General features: G+C 48.6%; 8 protein-coding genes across 8 annotated transcripts; 3 read left to right on the forward strand and 5 right to left on the reverse strand.

Moving 5' to 3' along the window:
* Positions 1-316: 316 nt before the first annotated feature.
* Positions 317-2,091, forward strand: N7525_002267 (putative oxalate decarboxylase; the record flags this gene model as incomplete). The annotated part of the gene is made up of 8 exons (XM_002557031.2): positions 317-599; positions 672-761; positions 815-830; positions 886-1,057; positions 1,105-1,172; positions 1,227-1,347; positions 1,406-1,910; positions 1,961-2,091. 8 exons carry the CDS (start codon positions 317-319, stop codon positions 2,089-2,091), a joined length of 1,386 nt encoding a protein of 461 aa, XP_002557077.2.
* Positions 2,092-2,981: 890 nt separating this feature from the next.
* Positions 2,982-4,700, reverse strand: N7525_002268 (uncharacterized protein; the record flags this gene model as incomplete). Its single annotated transcript, XM_002557030.2, has 4 exons — positions 2,982-3,310; positions 3,365-3,565; positions 3,612-4,174; positions 4,234-4,700. The coding sequence occupies 4 exons, from the start codon at positions 4,698-4,700 to the stop codon at positions 2,982-2,984; spliced, it is 1,560 nt and encodes a 519-aa protein (XP_002557076.2).
* A 777-nt stretch (positions 4,701-5,477) lies between these two features.
* On the reverse strand, positions 5,478-7,028 carry N7525_002269 (sulfatase family protein; the record flags this gene model as incomplete). Its single annotated transcript, XM_002557029.1, has 1 exon — positions 5,478-7,028. The coding sequence occupies one exon, from the start codon at positions 7,026-7,028 to the stop codon at positions 5,478-5,480; it is 1,551 nt and encodes a 516-aa protein (XP_002557075.1).
* Positions 7,029-7,723: 695 nt separating this feature from the next.
* N7525_002270 (Zn(II)2Cys6 transcription factor) lies at positions 7,724-9,517 on the reverse strand (the record flags this gene model as incomplete). Its single annotated transcript, XM_002557028.2, has 2 exons — positions 7,724-9,415; positions 9,470-9,517. 2 exons carry the CDS (start codon positions 9,515-9,517, stop codon positions 7,724-7,726), a joined length of 1,740 nt encoding a protein of 579 aa, XP_002557074.2.
* Positions 9,518-10,202: 685 nt separating this feature from the next.
* Positions 10,203-11,042, reverse strand: N7525_002271 (uncharacterized protein; the record flags this gene model as incomplete). The annotated part of the gene is made up of 1 exon (XM_002557027.1): positions 10,203-11,042. The coding sequence occupies one exon, from the start codon at positions 11,040-11,042 to the stop codon at positions 10,203-10,205; it is 840 nt and encodes a 279-aa protein (XP_002557073.1).
* A 1,169-nt stretch (positions 11,043-12,211) lies between these two features.
* On the forward strand, positions 12,212-13,233 carry N7525_002272 (uncharacterized protein; the record flags this gene model as incomplete). Its single annotated transcript, XM_061212245.1, has 5 exons — positions 12,212-12,453; positions 12,516-12,541; positions 12,598-12,866; positions 12,925-13,126; positions 13,211-13,233. The coding sequence occupies 5 exons, from the start codon at positions 12,212-12,214 to the stop codon at positions 13,231-13,233; spliced, it is 762 nt and encodes a 253-aa protein (XP_061071471.1).
* Positions 13,234-13,743: 510 nt separating this feature from the next.
* On the forward strand, positions 13,744-14,727 carry N7525_002273 (uncharacterized protein; the record flags this gene model as incomplete). Its single annotated transcript, XM_002557024.2, has 1 exon — positions 13,744-14,727. One exon carries the CDS (start codon positions 13,744-13,746, stop codon positions 14,725-14,727), a length of 984 nt encoding a protein of 327 aa, XP_002557070.1.
* Positions 14,728-15,078: 351 nt separating this feature from the next.
* Positions 15,079-15,533, reverse strand: N7525_002274 (hydrophobin family protein; the record flags this gene model as incomplete). Its single annotated transcript, XM_002557023.1, has 3 exons — positions 15,079-15,117; positions 15,178-15,242; positions 15,302-15,533. The coding sequence occupies 3 exons, from the start codon at positions 15,531-15,533 to the stop codon at positions 15,079-15,081; spliced, it is 336 nt and encodes a 111-aa protein (XP_002557069.1).
* Positions 15,534-15,629: the final 96 nt, after the last annotated feature.

Below are 15,629 nucleotides of genomic sequence, written 5' to 3' on the forward strand. Positions count from 1 at the left end.
TGACTATATTTCTCGCATATAATACTGTCTCACATAATCTCCTTTAGAGCCGAAGTCCCGGTGCCTTGCCTTGTTTGGTATCGCCGTGAGGGGAACCTCAGCTCTATTATGCGAGGTTTTGGAGAAACCGCCACCTGACTATGTCGAAGGAATGATGCAATGCGAAAGCCTGTGATTGATCATGTTCAACCTTTGTTTACCAGTCCCAAGTTGTAGACATATAAAAGACGCCTGGTAGGTGACACTGGAACAATTTTTCATGCTACTCCAACCACCTTTGTTTTCAATTTCACCCAAAGCCTTTCCAGAAAATAACATGAAGTTCCAACTCATAGTTACTCTACTTCCTGTGGTGTTACCCTTGGCGCATGGTGCCCCTGCTCACAGGGATACCCCCAACCCGGGTCTTCGAGGAACCGACTCCCTAGTTGGGTATTCACCTGACAACAGTGGTGGCAGCGACTCGCGACCCGACATCAAGTATACTCTTCTTCCTGAACAAAAGGTAGACCCCGAAAACGGGTCTTACCTAGATTTCGTGAAAGCCGATAATCCCCAGCCGATCCGTGGTTCCACGGGTTCTGATGATCCTGGTCCGAGTACGACCCCTTTACTACTATGTACTATCTCGGCATTAGATAACATGCTGACTGCATTGCCCTTTATTGCAGGAAACTATTATTATGATAGAATTAATAGTGACAAGCTGGCACCTCCCGGGACTGACCATGGACAGACAATTAATGCCCAGTGGCCGATGGGTAAGTCTACCGGTTACTGTGGATAAATATACAATTTACTGACTACATTCTAGGATTGAGCCATAACAGGTAATTTGTTCTTCCCAGCAAGTGTATTGCAATACTCATACTTTTCTTTACAAAGACTCGGAATAGATGGAGCTGGTTGGGCTCGCCAAGAGAACACCAACGTGATGCCGGACGCGACGCTCATGGCAGGCGTCGATATGCGCCTGGCGCCTGCCGGCTACCGCGAGCTTCACTGGCATGTGGCCAGCGAATGGTCCTTGGTGCTCAATGGATCGTGTCGAATCCAGGTACTTGCTTATTCTGGACTGACAAGTCAAGTACTAACAAGCCCCAGGCTGTGAATGAGAACGGGGAGACATTTATTGACGATGTTACTGCTGGCGACGTGTGGTTTTTCCCACCGTGAGTGTTGTGATATGCCTAAGCATTGTTTCATGCTGATAGTTCGAATTTTAGTGGGCTCCCTCATTCTATTCAAGCTCTCGACGATGGAGTCGAGTTCCTTCTAGTCTTTGACGATGGAGACTTTAGTGAGGATAACACATTCCTTGCAACAGAGGTCTTCCTCCACACCCCGGTATGAAACCGAAGTTCTGAATTGAAAATGAAAATCTAATTTGCTAAACTCCACACAGAGAGAGGTTCTCTCAAAGAACTTCGGAGTCGAGGTATCAGCCTTTGACAAGATCCCGGACGACGAACTATATATTTTCAAGGGCACTCCTGCCCCAGCGGACATCGAGAAACAGAATGTGACAACAGCTGCCGGTCTCGTCCCTCGCGCCAAGAGCTATTCATATCATTTCTCCGAGCAGCCGGCCCACGAAGTCGCTGGGGGCTCAGTCAAGATCGTTGACCCGCTCACTTTCCCTATCGCCAGCAACTTCTCCGCTGCTATTGTTACTGTTCATCCGGGCGGCATGCGTGAAATTCACTGGCATCCAACTAGTGATGAATGGACTTTCTTTATCTCGGGTCAAGGGCGAGCGACTCTTTTCACTGCTCCTGACTCTGCGACGACGTTCGATTATCGTGGTGGTGATGTTGGGTACTTCCCAAAGTCCAATAGCCATTATATTGAGAACACCGGTGATGAAGACTTGGTCTTTGTGGAGGTTCTCCAGGCGCCTGAATTCACAGGTACTTCTTCCCTATCAAATGGTTTCTGCTTCAGGTGCTGACGGCATTAGATATGGCTCTTGGTCAATGGATCGCGTCCACGCCGAAACAGATTGTTTCGGATACACTCAACCTCAGCGACGATATGCTTAACAACCTCAAGACCGAGAAGCAGTACGTTGTCAGTGGTACTAGCAGCTAGATTGCCTCACAAGAGGACTATCCCTATGTTTATAAAGTACAGGTCCCGAGGTCTCGATGATGGTCTTAGTAATTTAACGAAGTACTGTTAGAAAGCCCGCCACAAGAACTTTGGAAGTCGCCCATTCTCCTGAGAAATACCGCAACTGAAAAGCCCACTGTTCTCTTGAGTCTGCAGCACCGTCCACCGTAATACCAAAGCAAGCCAACAGTACACATATGAAGCGTCGCTTTTATGATATATTCGATGTCATTTTCTCTTTTTGTTGCATCATTACCTGTAACTTATAGATCATATAAGGGCCTAGGCGCGTACCTACCAATGTAGGTGTGTCGTAGTAGAGAATATCTACAGGTATTCGGTACTAACAAAGTGATACCCAGCAAACCGAAATAGCAACAACGATCAATTTATAACAAAACCCACGTTGAATGATCGAGGAATGTAAACTCTTCCTCCCCCTACAACGACATGGGGATCACCGCTTCCGTTTCGTCTTCTTCTAGTCGAAAATTATGATACCGTTTAATGTAGTACCTGCCATGGTATGTCAGGTTCAGGCCTGAAACTCTTTGATCACTTTGGGGGGGAACTTGTACACCCAGCTTGTCATTCAAATGTAGATATCTTTGCAACTGGTCACAAATATTAGACCCTCTTCGACTAACCCGTTCTTAGATGCAAGGGCAAGAACGTTGTTTTAGTTACATTTGTATTCTAGGGCAAATTCGGTGTTACCTGACTTGCATCCAACTCGGTACTGACGTCAGCTTCGGCATTCGATCTCACGGCAATATATCCAAAGTGCGCGGTTTTTTTTGCAACATTGTACAACCTAGGCTAGGCAAAATGCTCTCTAATGGAGGGGTTGTGGCTCAGTAGGTGAAGCTCTACTGGAAACGCTTCGCGTCCTCCTTGAACCTGCGAGCTGGGGTCTTCTGATGGAACAGATGATCCAGCGTCTCAGTCGTCATGCCCTTTGTTTCCGGTAGCCTGTAGAACGCCCAGACCAAGAGAAGTACAGTAAAGGCCCCAGCAGGAAATGCTGCTTTTCCCTTCAAATTACCCTCTTTTGGATTCAGCATGTACGGAGCCACCACAGAGTTCACCACTGAGAGAATATAATATGTGCCTCGGCCGAGGGCGATCGTCTTCACGCGCAGGTTGCTTGCTCCAACTTCGGCGGCAATCGCGTATGGAATGGGGCCGATGGTCGATCCTAAGGTACATAAGTTGGTTTAAAGCCGATCTTGTGGACGTCAACGAGGCTTACCGTAAAAGAAGAACCAGATCAGCAATAAAGCGCACTGCGTCCATTGGATACCGGAGGATGAGGGTGCCACGCCCAAGAAACCAACAACAAGCATCAGCGGCAGCATTGCCACGAGACCACTGAGGTAAATGGTACGACGTCCATAATGCGTTTGGAGCACCCAAGATAGACAGGTACCCACAAAGGCAAGTCCAAACATGCCTAGGGTTGTTAGTCGGTTGGACCTGGCCAACTAGAAAGAACATACCAAGAGAAAGCTTGGACGAGTCACCAGAGGAGAGACCAGCGAGTGTGAAGAAGTAGGTAATATAATTTTGGATTGCCCAACCCGGAAGAAGCTGGCATCCCCAGCTAATGATGGAAATCTCCGAGCGGCGGGAGTTCGTCCCCTTGAAGCATTCGCGGTATGAGCTCCCAATTTGCATATCCAGTTCTGTCTGGATGGTATGCTGTATCATGGCAATAGTTGCCCCGGTATCGATGACTCCATCTGGTGCTGAAACGGTTCTCTTGAGAGACGCCTCTGCTTCTTCTAGGCGGCCCTTACGAACAAGCCACCAGGGTGATTCTGGTGCCAGCCAGGTTACAATAAGCAGAGGAATCGGGAAAGCCCATTGTAATCCGAAGGGTATTCGATAGGACCACTGGGACGGGATTTCCATCGTAGCGGTCAGGATGCCAGTTGCAAGAAGCCTTCCAATGACCCAGCAGAGGTTCACAAATGTTGTGAGGTATCCCCTTAGAGGAAGAGGGCAGATTTCAGCAGCGTACGACGGAGTGGCAGCAGCAAAGAAGCCCCAGGGCAGTGAGCTAGAAAGAGAAAAGAACGTCAATAGTCTAAATATGAAAGGATGGGCAAGGAAGCATACCATAGGAGCTCACCGACAAGAAGCACCTCAATCGAAGGAGCGAAGAACGTGATAGCAACGAAGCCGGTCAATGCAACAAGCGACACCATGATCACTTTCCGTGCTCCAAACCTTTCCGATACGGACCCGTTAATGAAAGTACCAGTCATCAAGCCTAGAAGTGCGACGAGACTCAAGGCTAGCTGCCACTCGGCAGTGATGGTATAGCCGCCTTCCTCCAACTGAACACCGTACTTCTTCTGAAACTGGGGGAATGCGTAAAAAGAGTTGATAATCTGCATGTCGTATGACTCCATGATAGTAGCTATGGAGATAAGGGCAGACCACATCACAGCAGGACGATAGTAGCGAAAAGCGTCGCGCACGGTGAGATCAGTTTCGGCTCTTCTACCCACTTCGATATGTTCTTGCTCCGCTTTCTCGAGCATCCCGGCTGGTTCGATGGGTGGCTTCTTCAGATCAGTCATGATGAGGTTCAAACCGGAGGCAAAAAGCACTCTTGGGATGATGGATAAAAGTTAGAGGGGAATACAGATACTTCCTCTAACATCCTGCTCCATGATGCCAGTTATATAGGACGACCCAGTAAGGAGGATACCCCAGATTCAGTGCCGTTATCTCCGCATTGCGGGGGATATCCGGGGAAGGACACTATGCTTGGCTGACAGGTGGGGGGTGGGCGACATATTGCCGTTCCCTGCTGATGGTGAGCGGCAGTCGGCCGGAAGTCGGAAATGGAGGGTTTTGGCTGGCCATCCTGAATGTCTGGGGCGAACTTGGGGTACTAGTATACGTACCGATCTGCCAAATAGCCTTTCCCGTGGACCTCCTCTCCCAATGACCAATCGGTTCATATCACCATAACACGCTCTTTCCCATAGATGCCTTCCTGTTGCTGGATTGCACGAGAGGATGCCATGGCACAGGTATCTGCTGTTGAGTCATGTCGAATATTTCGTCCTAATATACCGGTAAAACAACCTACAGGTATTCATGCGCCTCCACAGATATATCTTGTCCATAGTTAGCTCGGTAATTAATTCCATATCCCTACAGATTAAATATTTGAAACCTCGACTCTCAGTTCAGTCGCTCGGTACCAACTAAGTCTAATAAGATAGGTCCCCCATCAGCACCAATTACTCCCTGGAACCTTGCAGGAATACTGTAGCTTGTCATGGTCAAGCAACAGTGTGATACAGCTGGGGCAATGGGGTAGTGGTTTGAGATGGGCTGCTTATCTCCTACTTGGTACATGAAGATACATAGGTGTGCACAGGCTCATCCCCAATTTCCTGCATCTTATCTTCCAGCAGCTTCGTCATTTTCTCTACGACATCGCGGTATTCAGGCTCGTGCCAGCAGTTGAACAGCTCCAGCGGATCCTTATCACAATCAAAAAGCTCCCATTCCTTTTCCTCCCCTCCAGGCCGCGTACCTTCAAGCCCAAAGTCCTCGTTATACCAGTAGATCAATTTGTACCGCTGGTCACGCACACCATAATGTGCGTAAGCTTCGTGGATGACATCTCGGTGCATCCAGTAGCGATGGTAGGCAACTTGCTGCCAGTCGGAAGGCGTCTTGTGTCGCAACAGCTCACGGAACGTGACACCTTGCATGTAGGTGGGGATACGCAGCTGTGCAAAATCAAGGAAGGTAGGTGCAAAGTCTACATTGCAGATGATGTCGTCACAAACGGTTCCAGCGGCAATCTCACGGGGATATCGAATCAGGAACGGCATCTGGAAGCTCTCTTCGTACATGAAGCGCTTGTCGAACCAGCCATGTTCACCGAGGAAGAAGCCTTGGTCAGAAGTGTAAATCACGATCGTATTTTCAGCAAGGCCTTCAGCGTCGAGGAAGTCAAGTGTACGCCCAACATTGTCGTCGATGCTCTGGATCGTACGAAGATACCGTTGCATGTATCGTTGGAATTTAAATTCCGCTAGCTGTTCGGGGGTCTTGAAAGTGAATACCGTCCCGTCTTGCTTGTCGATTAGGCGTAACTTTGTCACATCCTCCGGAGCAGGGACCTTCCGATCGTGCCACCACCACGCATCGATCATCTTAGGCCCGACCACGTCGCTCCCACCGTCTGGCTGAGCCAGTCCCAGATCCATATATGTGAGATCCTCCGCTACACGCATCTTGGCCACCTTCGCCGCTTTGGCTCGGTTCTTGTAGTCGTCCGTGAACGTGTCCGGCAGGCGGACCGGCTCAGTATAGAGATCATGGTGCTTGGGATCGTACTCCCAGCTGCGATGTGGGGCTTTGTGGTGGCACATCAAGAAGAAGGGTCGGTCGACGTCGCGATTTCGGATCCAGTTCAGACTTTTGTCGGTGATGATATCTGTCGCATACCCCGATTCTCTGCTTATGCCTTCTGGGCCGATAAACTGAGGATCATGGTATTCACCCTGTCCCGGAACGACACTCCAGTAATCAAATCCGGTCGGTTCGTGATCCTTTCCTTCGCCTAGGTGCCATTTTCCCACCATCGCAGTTTGGTAGCCGCCTGAGCGGAGGTGTTTCGCGACGTTGGGCACGTGTTTATTTATCTTAGAATCGAGAGTCATGACCCCGTTGACGTGGTTGTGTGTCCCTGTTAGGATAGCGGCGCGCGACGGAGTGCAGATGCTGTTGGTGACATAACAATGGTTGAAGCGCATTCCTTCGGTCGCCAGTCTGTCAAGATTGGGGGTGTGATTGATGCCTGCACCGTAGCAGGACATGGACTTCGACGCATGGTCATCGGCCATGATGAAGATGATGTTGGGGCGGTTTCCGGCAGCCATGTTGCATAAAGAGCAGTGAAAGAAGCGTATCTCAGAGCAATGCCTCAGGAAAGAAATATATGTTCGAGTGGTGAATGTCTGAAGGGGTGGGCGGCGGGCCTGCTGGATTTAACCTTCCTTCTCCCCATTGCGGTTAATACACAACCGACTGGAGCGGGGGGTTATTGATGGATCCCTTCAATCTCCCCGCAGGGAGTCGCTATGAGAAGGGGCAGAACATGCGAGCACGCTCATTTGATATGCACGGTGTTTGTATGATCTGCACACTCCACCGGAACTCGGCGGCAGTCGGCAAGGAGCACCTCGTATTGGCGTGGCACAAACATCAGCGAGCATGCGAAGAAAGGAGCTAAAAAAGAAAAACAAAAAAGACTCCGATTGAACAAATAGCGCATATGTTGCAGATTATGGAAGCTCCGGGCATCACGATGTTAAGCTAGCGAGGTAGAGCAGCTACGAGCTGCGAACTTGCATACTAATGGACACAGTTTTACACCCACTGCCGACGATGCCCGCCGTCAAAGTGGATGATAGTTACTAGTAGTAGCCTCGATGGGGTATGAAAATATCTCTCGCTACAGAGCTAACCGAGGTATGTGTATGGTCACACCGTTATTCGTAGTATACATTATCTAAATCAGGTTAACTCGCCAAAAGTCTACAAGATTCAATGTCTCCAGGGCGCGGATGCCAGTTTAACTCTCGTAGTCGTCATCCTCGAACTTCGCTTGACGAACCAAACTGTGCACCGCGAGTTGGCTATGCCGCTGCCGGCCACTATCGGACTGAGCGCTCGAGAGGTACCCTGGTTCTCTGGCCGTCGCAGGCGCCATGACCGACGCTTGCACAAGGTGTTCTAAATCGGTAATAATCCTCTCCGCAAAGGGCGTGGACGAGAAGAACGTGTGCAAGACGCTCAACGCCAAGTTAGCACTGCGGATGGCGCTTTCTGTAGCAATCTCAGGTCGTGAACTGTGTAAAGATGGCAGAAACAAAATTAGCCGCGCACTTTGGTAGGCACAGACAGCAACATAGTGTGGCAGCACGGGTGTATCCGAGAGTGATAACACCCCGGCAAGGATCTCAGTAACCTGCATGACATGGGTATGACACATTCGAACCGCATGCTCACAGACGTTCGCGTCTGTTGTATTCATGATCCTGGACGGAACTGCCTCAGGATACCCGGGCAAGAAGATCCGGTAGAGATCACAATGGACCTGATGCCACGAAAGTGCAACGAGCAGATAGCGTGCAAACCACTGAGAGTGCTTCATCTCCAGTTGTCGGGTCATGGTTGAAATGGAGAACTGAGATGTTAGTTCCACGTCGTCGTGCAGGCGCCACAGATCATTCTGAATTTCCTGAACGAGGCCAGGCAGTGCCGCCAATGGCTCCTCGGATATTGCAAGCTGTCGGGTTAACCGCATGACATCTCGCTGTATCTTGCTGATTTGGTGACATGCTGACAGCAAGTTGGGGGTCTTGGCTGGGTTGGCTTTTGTCAAGTTTTGGATGCATCCAGTCGATCTCTGGGGGTTTCCATCGGAGAATTCCTCTTCATGGCAAGGCCATCTCTGATAGATAATGGCGTAAGAGATAGTCTCATGCTCCGGAAGGCCAACGGAGAAATAACCATCGATGCTTGTCAACGCCCATATCACGCGCCGGCGCGTCTCCTGGGCAACAAAGGTAAGCTCTGGGCGCTCGTAGTTGAGTCGCAGAGCCGTAGCAGCTCGTGCAGCTAGTCCTACTAGCATGTAGGCACGTGCAAACTCGCCGATGCGGATATAATAATGAACTGTGAGCAGAAGAGTCTGGACCCGACGGATGGATGGCTGGTGCAGATGTTGAATATTTTCTGCCTCGGCTCTGAGCATCCATGATGCGCACTCCTGCAGTAGGCGTTGATCCGTGGAAAGATATGCGTTGGTGACAGCTGCCAGGGACAAAGCAAGACTTTGGTCTAAAATACCGTCCAGGCAGTGCTGTCGAACTGAAGGCTCATGAAGGAATGCAAAGGACGGAATGGGGTACAGATGGCGGAAGAATTGATCAATCGCGCGCAGAAGCTCCTGACGACGGATGGGAAATAGGGCACTGGCTGACTTTCGAAGTGGAGACGAATCGACTGCTAAATCTGAATCTGTATAGCGACACGCGCGTTGGCGGTGGCGACAAGTCTTACAGCTGGGGAGATCGCCTGAGCAGCGCGCCTTCTGGCGACGGCATTCGGAACACGCCCGACCTGCGCGCTGCCGTTCCGGTGGCACGGATTCGTTTTTCTGCTTCTTGGTCTCCTTGCAAGAGACGCTCCGCCGGTATGAGCAGGAGAATTCCAATCTTTCGCAGTTACCGCATGTATCTTGTTGGCGATCGCAGCGGACCTAGCCACTCTCAGTCAAAGGACCTTAGGGGATAGTACCTCTAAAAGCGCATACCTTGCGATATCGGCATTGGAGGCATGGGGCGGTCTGGGACCGGCCCATGATGATACTGCCTTGAAACAAATGAGGGAATTATGCGGATGTGGTTTATGCAAGGTAGCAAGACCAACGATATATTCTTGTCAACCAGTCGTCAGTGAAACCCCGTCGATCATATTATAGTTATGCTACCATGAATGGTTCATGGAATAACTTTGGAATGTGTTTTGTTATGATTCAGAACCTTGGAAGTTCACGCTGCTTATGTTGACAAAGAGCGTCGCGAGTTTACCTACCTAGGTAGGTACTGGTGCGAGGGAATAATCAGCACCCCCATCCATGGGTCACTGTGGAGAACATCCGGTGGATCCATCAAACACGTGACTATTTACCGCCTTATCTTATCTCCACAGATGCGAAGACTTACCTTTTTAGACCTTCTACGATAGAACTCCTACGAACGTCGGAATATCCCCTGTAACCTCCTCCGCTAAATTATGAACCAAAGCCATTTTAATACATTTCGCTCTATCTAGGTTTAAGTCTTTCTAACTAAGTCACCTACTAAAAGGGGGACAGGGGGGTATAAATACTAGAGCGAGCATAGCTAAGATAGCTACTCGAAAGCTATACAGTCTCGGGGTTCTGGACCATTCTCAGCTATCTAGTGTGTGGCAAGTGCTTTAGGAGCTGGCTACGTGAAGAAATACAAGGGGCCTGGTAGTGAAATCCACTATGTGGATAGAAATTACCGGGGTTCAAATTGGAAAGGCTCTGAGCTAGCACCAATCCAAATGCGAATCTCCTCCAAGGCAGCCAAGTCGTTCTCGGGAAGAGACTGCTGGACATTTCCGTCATACCACCCGTACGTACGGCCAACATCTTCTAGACTCTCCCTGGAGTTCCGGCAGGAACCAAAATCGATGATGATTGCTCTATCATCATCGAGCATTATGTTACTTGGATTTATATCGTTATGAACCAATCCAAGTGTATGAAGATGACGGATGCCATTCTCGATATCGGCGAGAATAGAGCTATAGTCCTTCCCCGGTTTCAGAGTGCTTCTTAGTGCTGTTTTCGTAAGGGCACGGGGGTTGACCTCTTTCATTAGCGTGTGAGAGTATTTCTTAAGGCAAAGACCCGTGATTGTGCCGTCATCAACTTGACAGCCGAGATAGGTAGCAATGTTAGGGTGCGGGCTCTGTAGTAGGAGTTCGTAGATTCTCGCTTCTTTGAGGACGTCCTCAGCAATCATATTTGGTCGAGGCCCTTGGCTGATTCGATCCCAGTTGATCGAAAAAGGTTTCTTAACATATAAGCCATCGGGCAGCGTCTTAGGCACCGGCGTAAACTCAGACGAAAATTCTGGATTGTATGCAGAGAAGGGAATTCGCGTGATATTCTCAAGGTCCTCTGGATTGATATTTGTAGAGTGGCGAGATTTCAGCTTCGCGTGGTACAAATGCCCATTCAGCTGATACACAACTAGAGTGGCTGCGAAATGGAAGCCTTCGTCTGAATCTTCGTAGACCTCGTTCTTTTCCAGTACCTTCAGTTGCTGGTTGGCTATTGGCGGAGTCGACATGACTCGGGAAGCACTTCACGGTGTCAGTTCTGAAGATATACCAAGGGCAGGTGAAAACTCACCTCGCTGTCGTGAGATAAAGGCGGGCGAAGGTCTTTTTTTTTTCCGAAGCGACGGAAGGGGAAAGGTAGATGGATAAGCTGATGCCTCTCTTAAAAGTCAACGATGTTGCCATAAAAGTGTCTCGGCACGCCCAACTCCTACGCCACCAACCTGATTGGTCCAAATACGAGCATTGCGACACATGCACAGCTACCGAATACCGAATACCTAATACCTAATACGTACATATTTAAATATGCCTCACTTCAATGTTCAGTTATGCATGTACTGGTATACTATAATACCGTAAATTCTGGTTTCGGAACAAGGTCGGTCCGGATCGAAAAGCGTGACTTTTAGCCTGCTGCGCTGTCGACAGGGGTATTTCGAAAAGTGCAACTTTTAGCGCGTGGGAATCGACCACGATCTTGCGAAGGAATATTACTCGACAACGACGTCGGACTTGTAGCACGATTTGTTTGGGTCCCTCCGAGACGTAATTGTTATCCTAACGGCGAGTTGGTGAAAAAAAGGGCACATGCGAAGAGTGTGAAAGCTCTTGTTTTGGAGACTTGAAAACCATTTGGGTGGGTTCTCTGCGGGCCCGGTGAAGGCCGCTAGTGACTCGAGCGGAGAAGAGGGGTCGAAAGGGTGGGGGCAGTCTCACCCAATCTCACAATATAACTACCTACCTACCTACCTACCTAGGTAGGTACCTTCCCCTTACTCTTTCTAGTAACCTTACAAAAGATACTTTTTCTTTTTTAACCATGGAAGCCACACTTCTGCCGTTTCTACATGCAATAGAGCCGCTCAAGCATTTACCACGAACAGGATGGCTTAGAACAGTTGAGAACCCTGAGAGTGTCGCGGCGCATAGCTTTCGAGTAGCCATCTTGGCCATGCTCGCTCCGGTAATTGTATTCCCGCGTCTCAAGTTCAGCAGCTGACCTTTTCAGGAAAATTTGGATTTAGATAGGTCGAAATGTATCCAAATGGCTTTGATCCATGATTTGGCAGAGTCAGTTATAGGGGATATTCCGACATTCGCAAAGGTTCCAAAAGGTGCGACTTCTTATATCGGTATGGCTTAGCGAAGCTCACAAAGACAAGGACGAAAATACGAAATGGAATACAACGGATTCCAATATCTAGAAAATTTGCTCCGAACTTACAACCCCGAAAAAGCCAAAGAAATCAGCGCGCTATGGTTGGAATATGAAAAAGGCGAAACACCCGAAGCACAATGGGTCCGGGAGATGGACAAATTTGAATGTCTAGTCCAGGCACACGAATACGAACAGAGAACATTCGGCGAAAAAGACCTCGATGAGTTTCAAGGGCTTTCGGCTAAGATCCATTCGAAGAAGTATGCCAGTGGGCGAGATTCTTATCTCAGGAAAGGGAAGAGCACCTTGCCAAGCGGAAAAGGCGGCTGCGTATCATTTTTATCACTGGTATGTGATATATGTGATATACTAAACGTTGGGCTTTTCTCGCTAACGATTACTAGGGGACCTAGTTTGCGAAAAGGTCGCTAGCTATGTTTCAGAAGAACTTTCTCTTTCCCATATCTCCGTGAAGAAGATGCTCACCGAAAAGGCGCGAGATCCCGAATATCGCCATCACGGAATCATTGAGAAATGCTTAGATAAGAGATTCGAAGTGCCGGCTAGTCTGATTGTCGAACTACTCGAAAATGAGATCAAGACCGTAGGTGGATGGGCAATCATCTCCGGCTTTCCAAGTGACACAGAACAACTAGCAGAATTCGACAGAAAGGTATTTATATCCGTAAGGCTTCATAACATAAAAGGATGACACTAATCTTATTTAATAGGTTCAAACTTCTAATTGTACCTTTTACTTAGAATGTCCTCCTACTACCATTCAAAGGAGAAAGGCTTCAGTTTCGGAGGATGCTGAGAATACATGGAGGCCGTCAATTGCTCAATTCAAGGATGCTCTAAAGTCTTCAGCTGCGCATTTTGAAGTCCTTGGTCCTGCCACCGACCAGCCGTCGATCTCCGAAACAGACCTCTGTGAGTTGGCAGTAACTTCGATCAAGCCTTTTATAAGCTTGAATGCAATGGAAGATGAAGTAAACGCAATTTAACTGGTTTTAGCCCTATTTCCCTTCTCCGAATAAAGGCCTGTTTCGAGATTCACAATTTTCGTCGTCCTCTTAGCCGAGCTGTGGTAATTAGAGGAAGTCTCTCACTTCACGTCCTATTAGCTCGTAGGTGCCGAACAAAAAGTTGATAACATCTGTCAAGTGACATTACTTCGGATGAAGGCCGGTGGAAGCCCGGCGCTAAAAGTCGGTTTCTTTGTTTGGGATCGAGCCCTCTCCTTCAATCTGCAGTAACAACTGTGCTAGAGTATGCATGACCGAAGAAATACATATGTACACAACTCGATAGGTTGGTATGATGTATCATGTGTTACGCATAATTTATTAGGCAGTAATAGGTGCAAACCTCAAAGCCCCACCCCACTCTCCTCGATACCTTTAGTGTTTTCTCTTGGTACATAAACCCTGAGCTGGATGCCGCCAACCTTCGGATTTCCTCTTTGGTTCTCTCACTGCCGCAAATAATTTCTGCCGAGCAAGGACTTGAGCCGTCGACATTACTTCGAAGCCCCTATATCAGCAAGGATGAATCAATCACCCAACGATCCTTTCACGCAGGAAATTCAGCGACTGAGGTCTGATTACGAGGAAAAAAAAGAGCGGTCTGACTTAGGTTCTGCTGGAGGCCGACGGTTAATCGACCTCAGTTTGGGATTGATCGACGGTGTGTTCTGCTACACGTATTGGTACGAGCATCAATGCATCCGACTAGCTGATATTCTCGGCACTATCTCTGGCAATATTCTCCGCCTACAACAAAACCTACCCGACTCAGTCAACAACGGCGATCATGAAATCATCGGCGATGAAGCACGCCCCCTCATGAATGTGCCACCGCTTCCAGAGCTAGATGATGACTCCGAAGAACTTGATACAATTCTTGCCGCGCTCCCAATTGTTGAAGTCGATTCCAGCAGACACTTTGTCAAGAAAAGCAAATATAAGAGTGAAATCAGCAATCTGCTCAAATGCCAAGGTGGATCTTGTCCGGGTATCCCGAAATCATCCCATATCATTCAATTACTGGGGAAGTCACCAGAGGGGAAGCTTGTTTTCGAAGAGTTCAAGTCCCGATACGTCCTAGGGTACATTTATCCCCTTGCCGTATACAAAGACTGGCTTTTGCAGATAATCTCCGGAATGAAGACGCTTCATTCCCTTGGGATTGTTCATCGTGACCTTCGCATCGATAATATTGTCTTTTCCTCTGATCTATCCCGTGTGCTTATCTGCGATCTCGAGGGTCGTTGGGGAAATCGTCTGGCTCCTGAGGTTTCTCGCGAGCCGGTGTTGGACGCTGGCTGGACTAAGAAATCGGACATCTATGACCTCGGCTATCTTATAAAAGGCATGATATACGGAAACGTACCAATAACGCTGGCTGTGGAATGGTCTGTCCCTCCTCCTCTTACTGCTGTTGTGGAAGCTTGTACGCGCAATAAGCCCGAAGAGCGGCCCAGTTTGGATGATCTATGCGCTATGCTTAAGAAGATCGAGATTACTACTTAACAATATATGTATGTATGTTGATCATGTAATTTCGTATTATAGCAAATAGGCGGATTAACTTGTTATAATAATGACCTATGATCCGATGTTGTCATACTCCACAGTGAATGTAACGAAATTGACCGAGTGCATAAGTGGACAAGTGGATACCAAGGTTGGCCGACACTAAACCTCTACTGAGGTGACAGGTATAAATTCAAGAATAGAAATTGATTTATATTATATAGAAATAACTCGAGGAGAACGTCATCCCCCGAAAAAGTATGTACATACACAGTGGTTAAGCAGATGTATCAAGCCTGCTTCAACGACAACCCGTATATACCTGTCAACAGTTTCAACAGACCGGACCTACTTAAGATCCGCGCATCCGAGGGCAAGAGTGCCACCCTACAGATCCGTTAGTCATAAATCTCCGCGGAGGATTCTGGGTTGAAGATTATCACTTACCAGGAGGTTGGCTTCGGTGCAGCACTGGGGCTTGGTAGGACAGCTAGTTTCTTCGTACCCGTGGCCTGCGATGAATGTTAGTATATTTCTCGTTCGGTAAAACAACAAGAGAACCCAAACTTACAGAGAAGGCCAATGGAGCCAACGATGTTGGCAGCATCAATGCCAAGAGCCAGCAACAGGGGGTCGACAAGGGGGTCGAGAGGGGTGGTCAGAGTTCCACAGCAGAGGAGGGGGCCGACACACTCAGAGGTATCGGGCTGCGAGCGCTTCATGGAGAGGTTGGATTCCTGGGGCAGGGCGGATACGACACCGGCGCTGATGACCGAGAGGACGGAAAGGATAGAGAGTCTCATTTTGTTGGTTTTATTTTTTTTTTTTTTTTTTTGGTCGTTCGGAAAAGAGAGAAGTGGTTGTTATTGTTCTAGTGAAAGGATTGCGATGGTGGATGG

Source organism: Penicillium rubens (assembly GCF_028828025.1).
Source record: "Penicillium rubens strain IBT 27055 chromosome Unknown utg000001l_segment0_segment0, whole genome shotgun sequence".
Classification (NCBI taxonomy): Eukaryota; Fungi; Ascomycota; class Eurotiomycetes; order Eurotiales; family Aspergillaceae; genus Penicillium; species Penicillium rubens.